This window comes from Piliocolobus tephrosceles, chromosome 1 (assembly GCF_002776525.5).
Source record: "Piliocolobus tephrosceles isolate RC106 chromosome 1, ASM277652v3, whole genome shotgun sequence".
Classification (NCBI taxonomy): domain Eukaryota; kingdom Metazoa; phylum Chordata; class Mammalia; order Primates; family Cercopithecidae; genus Piliocolobus; species Piliocolobus tephrosceles.
The window spans coordinates 12733728-12754737 of NC_045434.1; the positions used below are offsets into that span (position 1 = coordinate 12733728).

General features: G+C 39.8%; 1 protein-coding gene across 5 annotated transcripts in view; it reads left to right on the forward strand.

Moving 5' to 3' along the window:
* LYST (lysosomal trafficking regulator) overlaps positions 1-21010 on the forward strand; it is a 212479-nt gene that overhangs the window by 50539 nt on the left and 140930 nt on the right. For all 5 annotated transcript variants that reach the window (XM_023216208.1, XM_023216210.3, XM_023216211.3 and 2 more), the window contains 2 exons: positions 15587-15677; positions 18121-20203. In XM_023216208.1, coding sequence (XP_023071976.1) covers positions 15587-15677; positions 18121-20203 — 2174 coding nt within the window. The remainder of the gene's footprint in view (positions 1-15586; positions 15678-18120; positions 20204-21010) is intronic.

Below are 21010 nucleotides of genomic sequence, written 5' to 3' on the forward strand. Positions count from 1 at the left end.
GAGAGACAGTTTGTTATAATTTCTGTTCTTTTACATTTGCTGAGGAGTGCTTTACTTCCAATTATGTGGTCAATTTTGGAATAAGTGTGATGTGGTGCTGAGAAGAATGTATATTCTGTTGACTTGGGGTGGAGAGTTCTATAGATGTCTATTAGGTCCGCTTGGTGCAGAGATGAGTTCAATTCCTGGATATCCTTGTTAACTTTCTGTCTCGTTGATCTGTCTAATGTTGACAGTGGAGTGTTGAAGTCTCCCATTATTATTGTATGGGAGTCTAAGTCTCTTTGTAAGTCTCTAAGGACTTGCTTTATGAATCTGGGTGCTCCTGTATTAGGTGCATATATATTTAGGATAGTTAGCTCTTCCTGTTGGATTGATCCCTTTACCATTATGTAATGGCCTTCTTTGTCTCTTTTGATCTTTGATGGTTTAAAGTCTGTTTTATCAGAGACTAGGATTGCAACCCCTGCTTTTTTTTGTTCTCCATTTGCTTGGTAGATCTTCCTCCATCCTTTTATTTTGAGCCTATGTATGTCTCTGCATGTGAGATGGGTCTCCTGAAGACAGCAGACTGATGGGTCTTGACTCTTTATCCAGTTTGCCAGTCTGTGTCTTTTAATTGGAGCATTTAGTCCATTTACATTTAAGGTTAATATTGTTATGTGTGAACTTGATCCTGCCATTATGATATTAACTGGTTATTTTGCTCATTAGTTGATGCAGTTTCTTCCTAGGCTCGATGGTCTTTACATTTTGGCATGTTTTTGCAGTGGCTGGTACCAGTTGTTCCTTTCCATGTTTAGGGCTTCCTTCAGGGTCTCTTGTAAGGCAGGCCTGGTGGTGACAAAATCTCTAAGCATTTGCTTATCTGTAAAGAATTTTATTTCTCCTTCACTTATGAAACTTAGTTTGGCTGGATATGAAATTCTGGGTTTAAAATTCTTTTCTTTAAGAACGTTGAATATTGGCCCCCACTCTCTTCTGGCTTGTAGAGTTTCTGCCGAGAGATCTGCTGTCAGTCTGATGGGCTTCCCTTTGTGGGTAACCCGACCTTTCTCTCTGGCTGCCCTTAAGATTTTTTCCTTCATTTCAACTTTGGTGAATCTGGCAATTATGTGTCTTGGAGTTGCTCTTCTGGAGGAGTATCTTTGTGGCGTTCTCTGTATTTCCTGAATTTGAATGTTGGCCTGCCCTGCTAGGTTGGGGAAGTTCTCCTGGATGATATCCTGTAGAGTGTTTTCCAATTTGGTTCCATTTTCCCCCTCACTTTCAGGCACCCCAATCAGACGTAGATTTGGTCTTTTGACATAATCCCATACTTCTTGCAGGCTTTGTTCATTTCTTTTTCTTCTTTTTTCTTTTGGTTTCTCTTCTCGCTTCATTTCATTCATTTGATCCTCAATCGCTGATACTCTTTCTTCCAGTTGATCGAGTCGGTTACTGAAGCTTGTGCATTTGTCACGTATTTCTCGTGACATGGTTTTCATCTCTGTCATTTCGTTTATGACCTTCTCTGCATTAATTAGTCTAGCTGTCAATTCTTCCACTTTTTTTTCAAGATTTTTAGTTTCTTTGCGCTGGGTACGTAATTCCTCCTTTAGCTCTGAGAGGTTTGATGGACTGAAGCCTTCTTCTCTCATCTCATCAAAATCATTCTCTGACCAGCTTTGATCCGTTGCTGGCGATGGGCTGTGCTCCTTTGCAGGAGGAGATGCGCTCTTATTTTTTGAATTTCCAGCTTTTCTGCCCTGCTTTTTCCCCATCTTTGTGGTTTTATCTGTCACTGGTCTTTGATGATGGTGACGTACTGATGGGGTTTTGATATAGGTGTCCTTCCTGTTTGATAGGTTTCCTTCTGACTGTCAGGACCCTCAGCTATAGGTCTGTTGGAGATTGCTTGAGGTCCACTCCAGACCCTGTTTGCCTGGGTATCAGCAGCAGAGGTTGCAGAAGATAGAATATTGCTGAACAGCGAGTGCACCTGTCTGATTCTTGCTTTGGAAGCTTCCTCTCAGGGGTGTACTCCACCCTGTGAGGTGTGGGGTGTCAGACTGCCCCTAGTGGGTGATGTCTCCCAGTTAGGCTACTCAGGGGTCAGTGACCCACTTGAGCAGGCAGACTGCCCCTTCTCAGATCTCAACCTCCGTGTTGGGAGATCCACTGCTCTCTTCAAAGCTGTCAGACAGAGTCGTTCGCGTTTCACAGGCTTCTACTCCTTTAGCTGAGCCCTGTCCCCAGAGGCGCAGTCTACAGAGACAGGCAGGTTTCCTTGAGCTGCTGTGAGCTCCACCCAGTTCCAGCTTCCCAGCGGCTTTAGTTACCTACTTAAGCCTCAGCGATGGCGGGCGCCCCTCCCCCAGCCTCGCTGCTGCCTTGCGGTTAGATTGCCGCAGACTGCTGTGTTAGCAAGGAGAGAGGCTCTGTGGGCGTGGGACCCTCCCGGCCAGGTGTGGGATACAATCTCCGGTGTGCCGGTGTTACAGCGCAGTATTGGGGTGGGAGTTACCCGATTTTCCAGGTGTTGTGTGTCTCAGTTCCCCTGGCTAGGAAAAGGGACTCCCTTCCCCCTCGCGCTTCCCAGGTGAGGCGATGCCTCGCCCTGCTTCAGCTCTCGCTGGTCGGGCTGCGGCAGCTGACCAGCACCGATTGTCCGGCACTCCCGAGTGAGATGACCCCAGTACCTCAGTTGAAAATGCAGAAATCGCCGGTCTTCTGTGTCGCTCGCACTGGGAGATGGAGACTGAAGCTGTTCCTATTCGGCCATCTTGCTCCGCCCCCACGTTTTCTTTTTCTATATTTATGGATCTTTCTAGACTGCATTGTGTTCCACTGATCTTTGATGTCATCTTTTATCAGTACCCTGTCTAGATTACTATAGCTTTTATATAAATAAGCTTGGAAATTAGGTGTTGTAAGTTGTCTAATTTTGTTCTTGTTTTTAAAGAAAGTTTGGCCATTCTAGATCCTTCATATTTCCATATAAATTTTAGAATCAACTTGTTATTTCTGCAAAATGCACACCAGGATTTCAGTTGAGATGATGTTGAATCTATAAATCAATTTAGAGAGAATTGACACTTAACAGTGTTGAGTTTTCCAATGCATGAACATGATATCAAACTCTCTTTATGTCTTCTTTAGTTTGTTTCTCTGCACTATTGAGTGGTTTTCATTGTAGAGGTCCTGCCTGTTGTTTGGTTAAATTTATTCTAAATATTTTATTCCTTATTGATGCTATTATAAATGGTATTTAAATTTTTTTATTTTCCTGTTGTTTGTTGCTCATAGAAATACAATCGCTTTTCGTATGTTGACCTTGCATCCTGTGCCTTTGCTAAATTCATTCATTAGATCTTGAAACTTTTCTGTAGATTCCCTAGGATTTTATATGTAAATAATGATGTCATCTGTGAATAATGACAATTTTACTTTTTTCTCAATTTGTATGCCTTTTATTTTGCTTTCTTGACTTTTGCACTGGCTTCTAGTACAAAGGCAGATAGAAGTAGTGAAAGTGGACATCCTGGTTTAGTGTCTGACCCAAGGAGAAGCATGAGGTATTTCACCATTAAGTGTGATATGAACTCTCAGTTTTTCTTAGACGTCTTTTATCAGAATGAGGGAATTTTCTCCCATTCCCAATTCACTGAGAGTTTTTATACGGAATGGATATTGAATTTTGTTAAATGCCTTTTCTCCATCTGTTGAAACTAACATATGATTTTTCTTTTTTATTCTGTAATGTAGGTGAGTTATCTTGATAGTTTTGTTTGTTTTTGTTTTTGTTTTTGTTTTGAGACGGAGTCTCAACTCTGTTGCCCAGGCTGGAGTACAGTGGTGTGACCTTGGCTCACTGCAACCTCTGCCATGCAGGTTCAAGCGATTCTTCTGCCTCAGCCTCCCAAGTAGCTGGGATTACAGGTGCCTGTCATCGTGCCTGGCTAATTTTTGTAGTTTTAGTAGAGACGGGTTTCACCATCTTGGCCAGGCTGGTCTTGAACTACTGACCACCCACCTCAGCCACCCAAAGTGCTGGGATTACAGGCGTGAGCCACCACGCCCAGCGATAGTTTTTAAATGTTTGCATTCCTGGAATAAATTCCACTTTGTTCATAATTTGTTATAAAAGAAATTTAAATCTATTATTAGGGAAAAATACTCTTTTTAAATATCAAAAACTTTTTTTTTAATGGTTAAAGATGACAAAGTTGAATATTTTCACCACACCACCATGCCCAGCCTATCTTTGCTTTTAATCTCGGCACCTGTATCAACTAGATGAGTGACTTTAGTTAGTCACTTAATTGCTCCAGAGCACAGTATCCTCATCAGTAACAGGACATTCAGCTGGATGACTTAAGGGATCCTTCCAAGATAAAAATGGTCTCTGTGTAATATTTGAAAATAATGGTTTCTGGTTTCTTCTATGTCCTATTGCCAACATATATGTCAAAATTGGACTAGTATACATGACCATGTGTTATAAATACTACTTTTTAAAATTTCAGTGATACATAATTTCCATACCTATTGCACTCTGTGGATGTTTTATAAAGTTATTTATTTTGCTGAGTAAAATATGAAGTTTTATCAAAGGGGGTTGTACATTTCTGAACAAAATATAATTCAAACATTATAATAGGTTTTTCAAAATCTTTGACTGTTTTCTATGTAGGAGAGTACTTTATTCTTCCTACATTTTTGTAGTATTATCACTTTAATGTATAGTACTGCAGAAATGGCCTACCTATAGTGATACATAAAATAAATAGAAAAACATCAGACCTTTAAAAGTGTGACTACAGTTTATTCACTGCTTTACTCAGCAGACCATTAAGTACCTACTATGGCCCAGCACCACTGCTAGATGCAGAGATGAAAGGACAGCAACTGTCTTTACCAGGAGCTCTTCACTTTTGAAGAGATAGACAGATAAATAAATGATGACAAAACAGTGTAAAACGTATTTGGTGAATGCGGTGGAGAGGGGTCATCAGGAACTGCTTTTTAGATACTGACATCACTAAGTAGGAATTGGCAATGTAAAGAGGCAGGAAACACCAGACCAGAGGAATTGCACATGAAAAAACACGGGGGCTAGAGAAAACACAGCACATTCAGTGAACTACAAGTAGTTTAGTGAAGTTACAGCAAAAGCTGTATTTTGCTTTGCTTTTGGTAAAACGGGGATTGGCTAGTGAGAAGACCTGAAGGGCAGAGGCCATGACATGGCAAGCCTTGTATTCCATGTTAAGAAGTCTTAATTTTATTCTGAAAACATTGGGGAAATTTTTAAGCAAGGGAATAGGCAATGAGAATTATTCTTCAGATTTGACAAGTGAGTTAATGGTAAAATTGGCAAGAGTTGTTTCAATAGGAGAATAATGCGAACTTTTAAATGTAGTAAAGGTAATAATAAATGAACATTAATTTACTATGTCTAGTTCTACAGTTTCTGTTCACACACAAACCTAGATCTGTCTACGCATGATTGGTCTGACAGGAATGAGAGGGTGTGGGGGATGCTGGCATTCCTACTTCTTGGAGTAGTGAGAGTATGATTGCAGTGGAAATCTTAACCACTCCACAGTGGTGCTATCCATAGAGAGTAGATAATCATTGAATGATATATCCCCCTTTAACACCCAGACTCATTGAAGCAATGAATATATCAGTTGATTGTGGTGTAACAGACCATGCTCTAAAACTTAGTGGCATAGAACAATGATTTCTTTGCTTGTGATTCTGTGAGTTGGCAGTTCTGGCATGGCTCAGCTGGAATAGCCACTTTGGCTCCTTGAGATATCAGCTGGTCTTACATCTGAGTTTGCAGTCAGTTAGCAGATTAACTGAGGACTGTTGCATGGGGCTGTTGGCCAGACTGCCTCAGTTCTCATCCACATGGCCTCTCATCTTTCAGTAGGCTAGACTCAGCTTCTTTACATGATAATGGAAACATTCCAACAGGGTGCAGAAGCTGCAAGAAGTCACGTAACAACATGTTGATCACATTCTATTGGTCAAAGCTAGTCCAAGGTCAGCTCAGATTTAAGGGATGGGGAAATAGACTCTATCACTTGATAGAAGGAACTGCAATTAATTTTTAGCTGTGTTTAACCTACCATGGTCTCTTCTCTGACCAAAATTATTATTATTCCTCCTACACTCACTCCCCTCTAGGCCTCTTGAAGTATTATTCCGTCATGGCCTCAGGCTTGAATTGATGATCTCATGGTTTACATCAGTTCTGGATACACACGAGGCTTTCACATATAGTGATTTTGTTTCAGCTCTTCTTGGTTGAAAAACTTGTGAATTAGGTTATCTGCTCCGCATATGCCCTATATACAATAATGAGATAGGAATAAGTTAATTATAATAAGAAGAGGGACAGGAGAGGAATATAGTGATCTCTCGGCCATAGCAGTCCTGAAATCCAGTCAGCACATGTTGTCATGGCCCCTGTTCTAGGGTCTGGGAATATATTTTTCTTCTATGGGAGTGATTCCCTAATCCATGTTTCTCCAGGACTCTTGGTTCCACCCTATGAAGTGTCTTCTCTTTTCTGTAACAGATTGCCCATAATATACAGCTTTCTCACCCTGCTTCCTGCCTGTTGAAGAGTGGGGGCCCAGAGGCCTTTTTTCATTTTGAACTGTCTCTATCCTATCCCTTTTAGGCCAAGCTGTTAGTATTTTTTAATAACCAACTTTCTTTAAAATGTGAGTTTCCTGCGAATCTTAATGGGGTTCACTCTATGCCTCAAAAGCCACACCTATAATAGTCTTTGAGACAGCCCTCTCTGCTTTATATAGAACAATCCCCTGAAGATTCCTAGTAGTACTTCTGTCTAAGTGATAGGGTCTACTAGGTACCACCTAAGTCTTTCTGGAGTCTTAACAAAGAGTATTATGGCTATTTAATAACTACTCTTTGCCTGCAGGGGAGGTGGGGCAGAATGGGAGCTGGTTGAGCAAACTATGGCCTACAGGCCAATCCTGTTGCCATTGACTTGTTTTTGTACAATGTACAAACTAAGAATAGTTTTTGCATTTTTAAAGGATTGTTAAACAGAAGAATATGCAACAGAGACCATATATGACTCACCAAGTCTAAAATATTTACTATCTTTTTCTTTACATAAAAAGGTTGCAATTCCTGGTCTAATTCAAGAAAAACTGTTAGCATAATGTTTATCACTAGGAAAAACAGAGCATATAACATAACTCTCCTGACTCATCAAAAACGTGACAAAAGGTCTAAAAACAAATTAAGCTTAGCATAGAGGATTTCTTTCATATACAAAGATTAGAAGAACCAATTTTTTTGTTTTTGTTTTTGAGACAGGGTCTCAGAAAAAAAGACTCTGTCACCCAGGCTGGAGTGCCTTGGCACGATCTCAGCTGTCTATAACCTCTGCCTCCCAGGCTCAAGCAATCCTCCCACCTCAGCCTCCCAAATAGCTGGGATTACAGGCATGCATCACTGCACAGCTAATTTTTGTATTTTTTGTACAGATGGGGTTTCACCGTGTTGCCCAGACTGTTTTCGAGCTCCTGAGCTCACGCAATCCACCCTCCTTGGCCTCCCAAAGTGCTGGGATTGTAGGCGTGAGTCACCATGCCCAGCTGCCAATAACATTTTTAATAAGAAGTTCTACGTGGGACCAATACAAGCATCATTCTTTATTACTATTTCCATTTGATATTATGTTTTAAATACATGTAGTGGTAAAGTGGAATATGAAAGCTAAATGTGGGAAAGAAGGAGAAATAAAAATACTTTTTTTTAAAGTAATGTGTACAGAAAAATCCAAGAACTCATCCAGAAAATTATTCAACAAAGTTATAGAGTAAAAGGCAAAGATGTTTGTTTTTAGCTGCAGCTATACAGCTAGAAAAGAAAAGGAAAGAGAAAGATCCTATTTGTAGTACTAATGTAGAAACTTTCAGATATGTATATACACACATATATTAGAAATAATTATAAAATTCTGATAGAAGAAATAAAGGACTTAAATTGTCCATACACATATATTCCTGCTTATGCATGGAAAATAAAATTTAATTAGCGTGTCAAGATACAGATTTAATGTAATATCAAAAATACCTATTAGGCTGGGTGTGGTGGCTTACCCCTGTAATCCCAGCACTAGCACTTTGGGAGGCCGAGGTAGACAGATTGCTTGAGCCCAGGAGTTCAAGACCAGCCTAGGCAACATGGCAAAACCCCGTATCTACAAAAAAATACAAAAGTTAACTAGGTGTGGTAGCATGTGCCTGTAGTCCCAGCTACTTGGGAGGCTGGGGTGGGAGGATCACCTGAGCCTGGGCAGTGGAGGTTGCAGTGAACCATGATTGTGCCACTGAACTCCAGCCTGGGTAACAGAGTGAAACCCTGTCAAAAAAAAAAAAAAAAAAAAAAAAAAAGAAAGAAAAGAAATATCTATTAGCTTTCCATCACATTCTAGATAGAGTCCAAGTTCCTTATCATGTCATCCAGAAGTCCTTGAACGCTAGCCATCTGGTGCCCATCTTCCTGTGCAGCTTCCTAGTCCAGTTCATGATCTCAGCCCTTTCCCCTTTGACTCACTTGCCCATTCTCTCCCATCCTGCCACTTCTATTTCTGAATGGCTAGGATAGGCAATTAGTTTAAAACCCAGTCTAAACAGTTATGAAAAGGGCCAGTGCCTGACACCTTGTTGGTACTTGAAATATGTTTCTTGAATGGAAAAATTACCTCAATGAAAGTTACTTTACTGTTTGTTTCTATGGGGAATTTTATAAAGGTGTAACACAGTTATTTTCCCTGTAGAAAGGAAGACATAAAAATATAAGTATTGGCCGGGCGCAGTGGCTCATGCCTGTAATCCCAGCACTTTGGGAGGCCGAGGCAGGTGGATCACGAGGTCAGGTGATTGAGACCATCCTGGCTAACATGGTGAAACCCTGTAGCTACTAAAATTACAAAAAAATTAGCCGGGCATGGTCACGGGCACCTGTAGTCCCAGCTACTCAGGAGGCTGAGGCAGGAGAATGGTGTGAACCCGGGAGGCGGAGCTTGCAGTGAGCCGAGATGGCGCCACTGCACTCCAGCTGGGTGACAGAGCCAGACTCCATCTCAAAAAAATAAATAAATAAAGTAAATATTAAATATGAGTGGTATGTTATTGGCTGATTTCTCTTGATCGGGTGGTGTAGAAATAGCAGGGAATGGACCTGTTCATGGCATATTTTGTCTAATATGGCACATTGGAAACTTCCCAGTTGGATGTCATGAGGGAACACCTAATTCCCCTGGATTCTGTGACTGTTGTGTGTACATAGGACCTTGGGAGATAAAACTTGGGAGAAAGATCTTGGTTTGAAATAGAGGGCTGCAAATTCTAATTTGCCAGGGTGCCCACAAATTAAGAGTAAAGGATTATATCACTTCTAAAAGGACAGATTTATGAATGTGCTTTCTTTGGAACCAGAAAGGGTAAATCTGGGAATAAACGGTGCCTGGATACGAATAAAAAAGTAATACACCCAGAGGATTGAAGAGAACTTTCCCAGTGATTAATTGTGTTTGAAATTGTGGTAATCAAATGTGAAGCAAAGACTCATTTCCCCCAGTGCTATATTGGGCAACAGGGTGGTGCGTGATGCCCTCTTCGGGACTACAATTCCAGCAGAGGGGCCAAAACCCAAAAATCTGCACTTGCCTCAGTCTCATTATTTCAAGGTCCATGGTTTGCAAGAGCTAACTCACTTGGTGAAATGGGGGCAACAGGAATGTTCTCCCTTTCTCTTGAGGGGAAGAACAACAATCTTGGGTTCGTGTGGGAGGAGAAGCTCCACAGAAGAGGTATTGCTGGGTCTGAGCCTTAAAGGTAGTTGAGAAGCCCTCAGCTGAGTAGGAAGGACCTTGTGTCATGCAGAGCTCTGCCAGGAGTCAGGAATGCCTATTCACGCAGCAGTGATGATTTGCCAGTATACTCTCGTGGAGCAAGGGCTAAATTATCAGTACAACACGTCTGCAGCACTTTCTCAGACCCTTGAGGTTTCTGCAAGCTCCATTAGAATGCTATTAGTTCACCTGCCAAAGATAAAGACTCATATAAGAGGACTATACAGGAAATATGTGCCAAAAATTGGTTTATCTTTTTTTTTTAAAGATCATGTATATTTTTATTGGCATCTTTAAAAATGTTGAGGTATACTGAGTATGAGCTATACATGGAAATGTTATCTGTACATCTTTAGTTTTATTATTTGGAAGTAAAAGCACATGGAAATGGGGCCCTTTTATATCTTTTATTTTGTATCTAAAATTTAAAGTCATTCATGCAGTGAATGGTTATTGAATACCAAACTCCATGTTAGGCATTGGGTGGCAGAAAAGGGGGTGATTGCTAAGGACTAGGGCCTGAGCCCTGGAGTACATGCCCTGAGAAAAGACTGAGAAGTGTGTTTGGGAAAGTTTCCCATCATATTTGGAGATAAACCTGAACTCCTTTGTGTGGTCCCGAAGGGCCCATTAGATCTGAGGCTGCCTGCCCGTCCAACCTACACCTTCCAGCCTTGTCTCCTAGCCCTCTCCCCCTTGCTATGTATGTTTCAGCCACTTTCCTTCTTTCTTTCTTTTTTAAAAATAGGGTGTAATATATAATTCCTAAGTTAAAATAATCATGAAAGTAATCATGAAATGATTAAAGTTAATTATAATCATGAAGTGACAAAAATATGAAATGACAAATTTCTAGAAAAATATACATCGCAAAATTGACAGGTGTGTATAAATCTCAAACAGTCATCACAGCAAATATTGTAAAACTTACGTATTTTCTCCTTCAAGGGCTTAAGGGACAATTCTATTGCCAGTGGATTCCTTCAAACTCTTTGTGAATAAAGAGTTTGTGGTAACAAATATGTTTTTTTAACTTTTATTTTAAGTTCGGGGTGCATGTGCAGATTTGTTATATAGGTAGATTGCATGTCACAGGGTTTGGTGTACAGACTATTTCATCACCCAGGTAATAAGCATGGTACCCAATTGATAGTTTTTTGATCCTCACCCTTCTCCCACCCTCCATCCTGAAAGAGGCCCCAGTGTCTCTTCCCTTCTTTGTGTCCATGTGTACCCAAGGTTTAGCTCCCACTTATGAAGTGAGAACATGTAGTATTTGGTTTTCTGTTTCTGTGTTAGTTCACCTAGGATAATGACCTCAGCCTCCATCCGTATTGCTACAGAGGACATGATCTCCTTCTTTTTTGTGGCTGCACAGTATTTCATGATGTGTATGTGCCATATTTTCTTTATCCAGTCTACTGTTGATGGGTATTTAGGTTGATTTGCTATCGTGAATAGTGCTGTGATGAACATAAGCATGCGTTTGTCTTTATGGTAGAATGATTTATATTCCTTTGGGTATATACCCAATAATGGGACTACTGGGTTGAATAGTAGTTCTGTTTTAAGTTCTTCGAGAAATTGCCAAATTGCTTTCCACAAAAACTGACCTAACTTATATTCCCACCAGCATTGTATGAGTGTTCTCTTTTCTCCACAACCTCACCAGCATGTTTTTTTTTTTCTTCCATTTTTAATAGCCATCCTGACTGGTGTGAAATGGTATCTCATTGTGGTTTTGATTTGCATTTCTCTAATGGTTAGTGATGTTGAGCATTTTTTCATATGTTTGTTGTTGCATGTATGTCTTCTTTTGAAAAGTGTCTGTTCGTGTCCTTTGGCCACTTTTTAATAGGGTCATTTGTCTTTTACTTATAAAGTTGAAGTTCATTATAGATTCTGTATATTAGACCTTTGTCAGATACATGGTTTGCAAATATTTTCTCCCATTCTGTAAGCTGTCTGTTTACTCTGTTGATAGTTTCCTTTACTGTGCAGAAGCTCTTTAGTTTAATTAAGTCCCATTTGTCAATTTTTGTTTTCATTGTGATTGCTTTTGGCATCCATGAAACCTTTGCCAGGGCCTATGTCCAGGATGGTATTTCTTAGGTTATATTCCAGATGGTTGTAGGTGTGCAGCTTTATTTCTGGGCTCTCTATTCTGTTCCCTTGGTCTCTCTGTCTGTTTTTGTACAAGTACCATGCTGTTTTAGTTACTATGGCCTTCTAGAGTAGTTTGAAGTCAAGTAATGATGCCACTAGCTTTGTTCTTTTTGTATAGGATTGCTTTGGCTATTCAGAGTCTTTTCTTGTTCCATATGGATTTTAAAATAGCTTTTTCTAATTCTTTGAAGAATGTCATTGGTAGTTTGGAATAGCATTGAATCTGTAAATTGCTTTGGACAGTATGGCATTTTTTTTTTTTTTGAGACAGAGTCTCTCACCCAGGCTGGAGTGCAGTGGTGTGACCTTGGCGCACTGCAACCTCCACCTCCCAGGTTCAAGTGATTCTCTTACCTCAGCTCCCGAGTAGCTGGGACTACAGGCTCATGGCACCATGTCTAGCTAATTTTTTGTATTTTTAGTAGAGTCAGAGTTTCACTGTGTTAGCCAGGAAGGTCTCGATCGCCTGACCTTGTGATCTACCTGCCTCGGCCTCCCAAAGTGCTGGGATTACAGGCGTGAGCCACCAGGCCCAGCCTTTTTTTTTTTTTTTTTTTTTTTTTGAGATGGAGTCTCACTGTGTCACCAGGCTGGAGTACAGTGGCATGATCTTGGCTCACTGCAGCCTCCTCCTCCCGGGTTCAAGTAATTCTCCTGCCTCAACCTCCTGAGTAGCTGGGAATATAGGCACGCACCCCCACGCCCAGCTAATTTTTGTATTATTAGTAGAGATGGGGTTTCACCAGTTGGCGGGGATGGTCTTCATCTCTTGACCTTGTGATCCACCCGCCTCAGCCTCTCAAAGTGCTGGGATTACAGGCGTGAGCCACCGTGCCTGGCCCCATTTTAACGATACTGTTTTTTTCTATTCATGAACGTGGAATGTTTTTCCATTTGTTTGTGTCATCTCTAATTTCTTTCAGCAATGTTTTATAATTCTCATTGTAGAAATCTTTCACCTTCCTGGTTAGCTGTATTCCTAGGTATTTTATTCTTTTTGTGAATGTTGTGAACGAGATTGTGTTCTTGGTTTGGCCCTCAGCTTGGGTGTTGTCGATGTATAGAAATGCCACTGATTTGTGATTTTGTAGCCTAAGACTTTGCTGAAGTTATTTATCAGATCTAGGAGCTCCTGGGCTTTCTTGCTTTCTATGAAAAAGCCAAACCCATTCCCAACACTTCATATACTTTCTAGGAGCCCTTTTCCTCCAAATCTTTGCACAGATTCCTTCTTCTCATCAATGAAGTATCTGCTCAAATAGCCCGTCCTAAATAGCCTATCTAAAATGTTACCCTTTTTGTCACTCTGTAATCTCTTTCCTAGATAATTTCCTTCATAGCACAGTTTTATATCTGAAATTTTCTTATTTTTACCCATTATTTTCCGTCTCTTGTGCTAGGAAGTAGGCTTCATGAGGATATGGATATTGTGTTCACCACAGCATTTGAAGTACCTGACACAGTGCCTGGCCTGTTTAGTAGGGGGATCAAGAAATATTTGTTTAATGGATAAAAGAGGAAAATGGGCATTCAGACAGTAACACTTCAGCAGGGTGTTTGCTGGAATGGAAGCAAATCAGGAACATGAAAGCTAAGTTTACTAAGGGAAGCAGGTAGGGTGTCAGAGAAGTCTCCCCACAGAGGAAATAAAAACCTAGAGAATGAGTTGCAGTTTGGCAGATGGGAGGATGGCGATGGAGAACTGCAGAAACAGTGTATGTGAGGAAGACCTACTGGGAGCACAGAGACCAGTAGTTTTCAGGGGAAACCCTTACCAGCTAGATGTATGGGGATGGCTCATGTGTGGCGGAGGGACTTGAGCCTTTTCACAACCAGGACACCAGAAGGAATAGTCCGAATGTCCTGTCTTTACTTTCTTACTTCCTTTGACTCTTCAGCCTATTATAATTGGACTTGCACCCAAATCACTCCATTAAAACTGTGTTAGTTAAGGGGCATTCCAGTTGCTAAATGCTTTTCGGCCATCATGTCACACAGTGAAAGGGCAACAGCTTTGGCCCTGCTGACTCCTTTCTTTCCTGAACTGGTCTCTTCCTTGGTTTCTCTGGTTGTACTTCTCTTTTTTGGGGCTACTTTTCAGTAGAAGCCTTTTCAGGCGTTTCTTTAGCATTGCCCATCTTTAAGTCTTTAAAGTCCAGAGTTTCATTCTTGGTGGTCTCCTATTCTATATTCTCACCCTGGGAAAACTCACATATGTTCTTGCCTTCTACCCCAATGACTCCCAAATCTTGTTATTTACTTCATATTTTTTTAAAATTCCAGATCTATATATTTACTGTCTACTAAAAAGCTGCCTTCATTAGGATAGCCCATAGACATCTCAGACTCAATATGTCTAAAAAGTGAATCCATCATCTTTATCCCAACCTAATACCGCTTGTAAATTTCCTGTCTTGGTGAATACATTATCAGCTACCTAGTTGCCGAAACCAGAAACCTGTGGGTCCTTTTAGATCTTTTTTTTTTTTTTATCCCTTATGTACCACAGATAATCAACGGCAAATTATTTTAGTTCTACCTTACAGTTTCTCAAATATGTCTCCTTTCCCTTCTGTTGTTGGAGTACTTCAGAAAGTCATCATCTCTCTCATCTGGATTATTGTTTCCCTGCCTCTAACACTGCTTCCCCTTCCACCTAATTCCGTTCAGCAAATCTGATTGCGTCATCATGCCGACCCCCTCTCTCACTGATTGGTGTAAGGCAAGAACTCAAGCTTGAGTTGTTATTAAATCCTTTACTACCCGTGTCCCAGGTGTCCCAGGTCTAGCTCTCTAGCTCCCATTCTACTTCCATACTTCTGATAATGACTGCTCCTTTTTCTGAACTCCTAAACTGAATGCTTATACCACCCCTGGATACTTACTTATACTACATGCTTTCTGCTGTTCTTTAACTGTTTATATGTATGTATTTTATGGACCAAATGAGGGGACCTTCTCCAGGGCTTGGACCATTTCCTCCAGAAAGGGTAAGACAGTATTTTTGTGGACATAGTGTGCAGTCAATAAATATTTATTGGATTACATTCACTAATAAGTCTTTCTCTCCTTATATATTATTTATTAATAATGTCAATTTCTCTTTAAAATTGTCTCTGAGTTTTACATTTAACTGCATGAAGGCTTCACATTTTTTTAGTAACTTTGTGGCACTGGTTTGCTAATTAATAGGACTTAACTTTTCATTTTCACCTAGCAAATCTGTTTCTTCATAGGTGAGGAATTTTTGCAATGTGCATGGTGGTAATAACAGCTATTTTTGGAAATATCAGCAAGAGTGTGCTAAATACTGTCAAATACTCTTAGATTCTTCTATGATTAGAATGGCTTATAAACTTAAAAGCATCACAGCTTTAATTGGATTGAAGATAGGTTAATTTGTTTCTTAGCTTTTCAAATGCAGCCTTTCAAGAAAAAGGATTTTTTGGTCAGTTTAAGACAAGATATCAGGAATTGATGTATCTTATTGCCTTAGAACATGAAGGATTCTTTTGTTAACTGACACAGGCATTGACATGTAGAGAAGAACTCCTGACTCTTCTTCTGTCTCTCCTTCCGCTGGTATGGAAGATACCTGTCCAAGAAGAAAAAGCAACAGGTATGCTTTTTCCCTTTATCATATCACTTGTGTTGTCAAAATCTCATAGAAAAGTTACTTCTGCCTGAATGTTTGATTCTGATTCAGATTCAGAACAGTATATGTTATAGTGATTTATTATATACTAAATATGAAAAATCCTTTAGGCAAACACATTTTTCTTTTGATAATACAAAAACCATGGTGCTTCCTGAGGGAAGTACTTGAATGTACTGATGATTAGAAAATGTATGAAGAAGCAGAACACTTACCAGAAGGAATGAATCTAGGTGTGTAGCATACATCAGAAAAATGGATAGTGAAAAGTTGGAAGTGAAAAATCTGAATAAAGCAATTAAAGTTTCTTTGCTTATTTTAAAGACTGCTTTCTATTACCAGTATTCTTTAAGTGACTTTTGCAGTATTTGTTTTAGCTTAGTTTTTCTAGTGTTGCCTTAAAAGGATAATTTTTAGTTTAGTTTAGTTTAGTTTAGTTTTAGACAGAGTCTCACTCTGTCACCCAGGTTGGAGTGCAGTGGAGTGATCTCGGCTCACTGCAACCTCAGCCTCCTGAGTTCAAGCGATACTTGTGCCTCAGCCTCCTGAGTAGATGGGATTACAGGAGTGCACCACCATGCCAGACTAATTTTCGCATTTTAGTACAGGTGGGGTTTCACCATGTTGGCCAGGCTGGTCTCAAAGTCCTGACCTCAAGTAGTCTGCCCACCATAGCCTCCCAAAGTGCTGGGATTACAGGCATGAGCCACTGTGCCCAGCCTAAAGGATAAATTTAATATAATATTTTGTTTCAAGCTTGGGTAGAATTATTACACATAAGGTCAATAGATATTTTTTAATTTATGATTTTGAAGAATTCATATGTCTATAAAGTACATGAAACTTTAAATGTTTCATTGGCGAGTTTTCCTCTTGACCCTTTCTTGTGACATGTGACTTGTGAGATGTTTGAAGATCTCTCAGGTTAAAAAAAAAAATCTATTGTATTTAAATAACTGTATTTTTAGTGAATTTCATGGAGTTTTTTTAAGGAAGTATCTAAGGTCTTGTAATACTGTTTTTCTGCTTATTTATTGATTCACTAACTCTCTGCTTTTATTTTTTTCTGAGTTTGCAGAATTCACACATTGTTAATCACTTAAGAAATCTGATTAATGCTCTTTGGGGGAAGTTGTCTTCATTGTCTGCATCTTTTGCTTGGGTGGAATTTGTCAGACTCCTTTTAATTTCTCCTCTTCCCATCTGGTTTGCTTTCCCTGTCTCAGTAAAGCACAGATTTTTTATTTACAGATTTTAATTTACTCACTTTAAATTACAAATACTTTTTTATATAGCTCTTATTACATACTGCAAAGAGAAGGACTGATTTAATTATCTTTTTAGTTAAAAGGAGAATTCATTCATTTCCCCTAAGAAATAGTTACTGAGTGTTGACCATATGCCAGGCCCTATCTAGGCACTGGGGATGGAGTAATGATGTCTGTACCTGGTGCCTAGTTTCTCAAATGCTGAAACATTTAAGAAATAATTTGAATAAAGAATTCTTTAAACCTCAGTTTTGGAGAACATTTGGCATATAGTGTATGATTTTGAAATAATTTTAGGAAAATCTTAAAGTAATTCAGTTCTATCAGGTCTATGAATACTATTTTTGAGAATATAATACATCTTTATATCTTAATTAGGGGACTATGGGAGGAGATTTGTAAACAGTATGAACAACAGCACTAAATACCAGATAATCTACAGCATCTCTTATGTTGAAGTTAGAATATAATATATAGTTTTAAATCAGATTTACTTTCTTAACTTTGTTCTCTTTTATTTGTTGTTGCTGTTTTGAGATAGAGTCTCACTCTGTCACCTGGGCTGGAGTGCAGTGGCACGATCTCATTTCACTGCAACCTCCGCCTCTCAGGTTCAAGTGATTCTCCTGCCTCAGCCTCCCAAGTGGCTGGGATTACAGGCAGGTGCCACCACATCTGGCTAATTTTTGTATTTTAGCTAGAGACAGGATTTCACCACGTTGGCCAGGCTCGTCTCGAACTCTTGACCTCAAGTGATCCACCCGCCTCAGCCTCCGAAAGTGCTGGGATTATAGGCATGAGCCACCTCACCCAGCCTCTCTTTTGCTGTTTCGAAAATCAGTTTGTATCCTTTGAAGTAATGTCAGCTAGTGTTTAGAGTAAGGATAGGTGAGCCTCTGTTTTGTTGTTTTAAAAATCAGTTTGTATCCGTTGAACTAATGTCAACTAGTGTTTAGAGTAAGGACAAGTGTGAGAGGAAGTAACCCAGAGATATGACGTAAATGAAGGAAATCAGCCCTGCTGCAAAATACATTGAGGATAAACTCCTTTAGTGAGTGATAAATAAGAGGGCTGTCACCTTAAAACTGAGTTTTAAAACATATTGAGGTATTCTAAGTCTTCTTTCTTCATTCTGTTAGATTTTAATCTACCGCTCTCAGCTGATATAATCCTGACCAAAGAAAAGAACTCAAGCTCACAAAGATCCACTCAGGAAAAAGTACATTTAGAAGGAAGTGCCCTGTCTAGTCAGGTTTCTGCAAAAGTAAATGTTTTTCGAAAAAGCAGACGACAGCGTAAAATTACCCATCGCTATTCTATAAGAGATGCAAGAAAGACACAGCTGTCCACCTCAGATTCAGAAGCCAATTCAGATGAAAAAGGCATAGCAATGAATAAGCATAGAAGGCCCCATCTGCTGCAGCATTTTGTAACATCGTTTCCTAAAGAACACCACCCTAAAGCTAAACTTGACCACTTAACAACCAAAGAAGAACAGACTCCTCCAGGTACTATGGCTTTGGAAAATTCCAGAGAGATTATTCCAAGACAGGAGTCAAACACTGACATTTTAAGTGAGCCAGCTGCCTTGTCTGTTATCAGTAACATGAACAATTCTCCGTTTGACTTATGTCATGTTTTGTTATCTTTATTAGAAAAAGTTTGTAAGTTTGACATTACCTTGAATCATAATTCTCCTTTAGCAGCCAGTGTAGTGCCCACACTAACTGAATTCCTAGCAGGCTTTGGGGACTGCTGTAGTCTGAGCGACAACTTGGAGAGTCGAGTAGTTTCTGCAGGTTGGACTGAAGAACCAGTGGCTTTGATTCAAAGGATGCTCTTTCGAACAGTGTTGCATCTTCTGTCAGTAGATGTTAGTACTGCAGAGATGATGCCAGAAAATCTTAGGAAAAATTTAACTGAATTGCTTAGAGCAGCTTTAAAAATTAGAACATGCCTAGAAAAGCAGCCTGACCCTTTTGCACCAAGACAAAAGAAAACACTGCAGGAGGTTCAGGAAGATTTTGTGTTTTCAAAGTATCGTCATAGAGCCCTTCTTTTACCTGAGCTTTTGGAAGGAGTTCTTCGGATTCTGATCTGTTGTCTTCAGAGTGCAGCTTCAAATCCCTTCTACTTCAGTCAAGCTGTGGATTTGGTTCAAGAATTCATTCAGCATCATGGATTTAATTTATTTGAAACAGCAGTTCTTCAAATGGAATGGCTGATTTTAAGAGATGGAGTTCCTCCTGAGGCCTCAGAGCATTTGAAAGCCCTAATAAATAGTGTGATGAAAATAATGAGCACTGTCAAAAAAGTGAAATCAGAGCAACTTCATCATTCGATGTGTACAAGAAAAAGGCACAGACGATGTGAATATTCTCATTTTATGCATCATCACCGAGATCTCTCAGGTCTTCTGGTTTCAGCTTTTAAAAACCAGGTTTCCAAAAACCCATTTGAAGAGACTGCAGATGGAGATGTTTATTATCCTGAGCGGTGCTGTTGCATTGCGGTGTGTGCCCATCAGTGCTTGCGCTTACTACAGCAGGCTTCCTTGAGCAGCACTTGTGTCCAGATCCTCTCGGGTGTTCATAACATTGGAATATGCTGTTGTATGGATCCCAAATCTGTAATCATTCCTTTGCTCCATGCTTTTAAGTTGCCAGCACTGAAAAATTTTCAGCAGCATATATTGAATATCCTTAACAAACTTATTTTGGATCAGTTAGGAGGAGCAGAGATATCACCAAAAATTAAAAAAGCAGCTTGTAATATTTGCACTGTTGACTCTGACCAACTAGCCCAATTAGAAGAGACACTGCAGGGAAACTTACGTGATGCTGAACTCTCCTCAAGTTTATCCACTCCTTCTTATAGATTTCAAGGGATCCTGCCCAGCAGTGGATCTGAAGATTTGTTGTGGAAATGGGATGCTTTAAAGGCTTATCAGAACTTTGTTTTTGAAGAAGACAGATTACATAGTATACAGATTGCAAATCACATTTGCAGTTTAATCCAGAAAGGCAATATAGTTGTTCAGTGGAAGCTATATAATTACATATTTAATCCTGTGCTCCAAAGAGGAGTTGAATTAGCACATCATTGTCAACACCTAAGCATTACTTCAGCTCAGAGTCATGTATGTAGCCATCATAACCAGTGCTTGCCTCAGGACGTGCTTCAGATTTATGTAAAAACTCTGCCTATCCTGCTTAAATCCAGGTTTGTATGTGTTTGGGCGGCAGGGGCGGGTGGGGTGTGCATGTCTAGATCTTTTTCATTAGATGCTTTCAAGTGAGTGATGAAATGTATGCATTTAAACTTCTGACACTGATATCTCCAGGGCCTTGGCAGTAGTGTGATTATATTTACTGTTTATTCTTTCCTAGGATTTAATTTCAATTTGTCAACAAAAAATGTTCTCCTTCCACATCAGATTTGTTTTAACCATTTGTTTATGTATGTGTGTATTTTTACTGAGCTGTTTACAGAGAAGAGGATAGAGCCATTGATTTTAATTTCTCAACAAAAGGAAAAGTTTTAGATATACTTCTGAGAAAAACGTAGATGAAACACAGATATCCAAGAGCAGGGCAAGTTTAATTACTTTATATTTCTTTGATACAATATTATTGGCCATTGAAAATGTTTACAAAGATCATATTGGAATGTGAGAAAATGATTATACTATCTTATGGGTAAAATATAAACAATTAAAATAGTGTCAGGCTGGGCGTGGTGGCTCAAGCCTGTAATCCCAGCACTTTGGGAGGCTGAGACGGGCGGATCACGAGGTCAGGAGATCAACACCATCCTAGCTAACCCGGTGAAACCCCGTCTCTACTAAAAAATACAAAAAACTAGCCGGGCGAGGTGGCAGGCGCCTGTAGTACCAGCTACTCGGGAGGCTGAGGCAAGAGAATGGCATAAACCCGGGAGGCGGAGCTTGCAGTGAGCTGAGATCCAGCCTCTGCACTCCAGCCTGGGTGACAGAATAAGACTCTGTCTCAAAAAAAAAAAAAAAAAAAA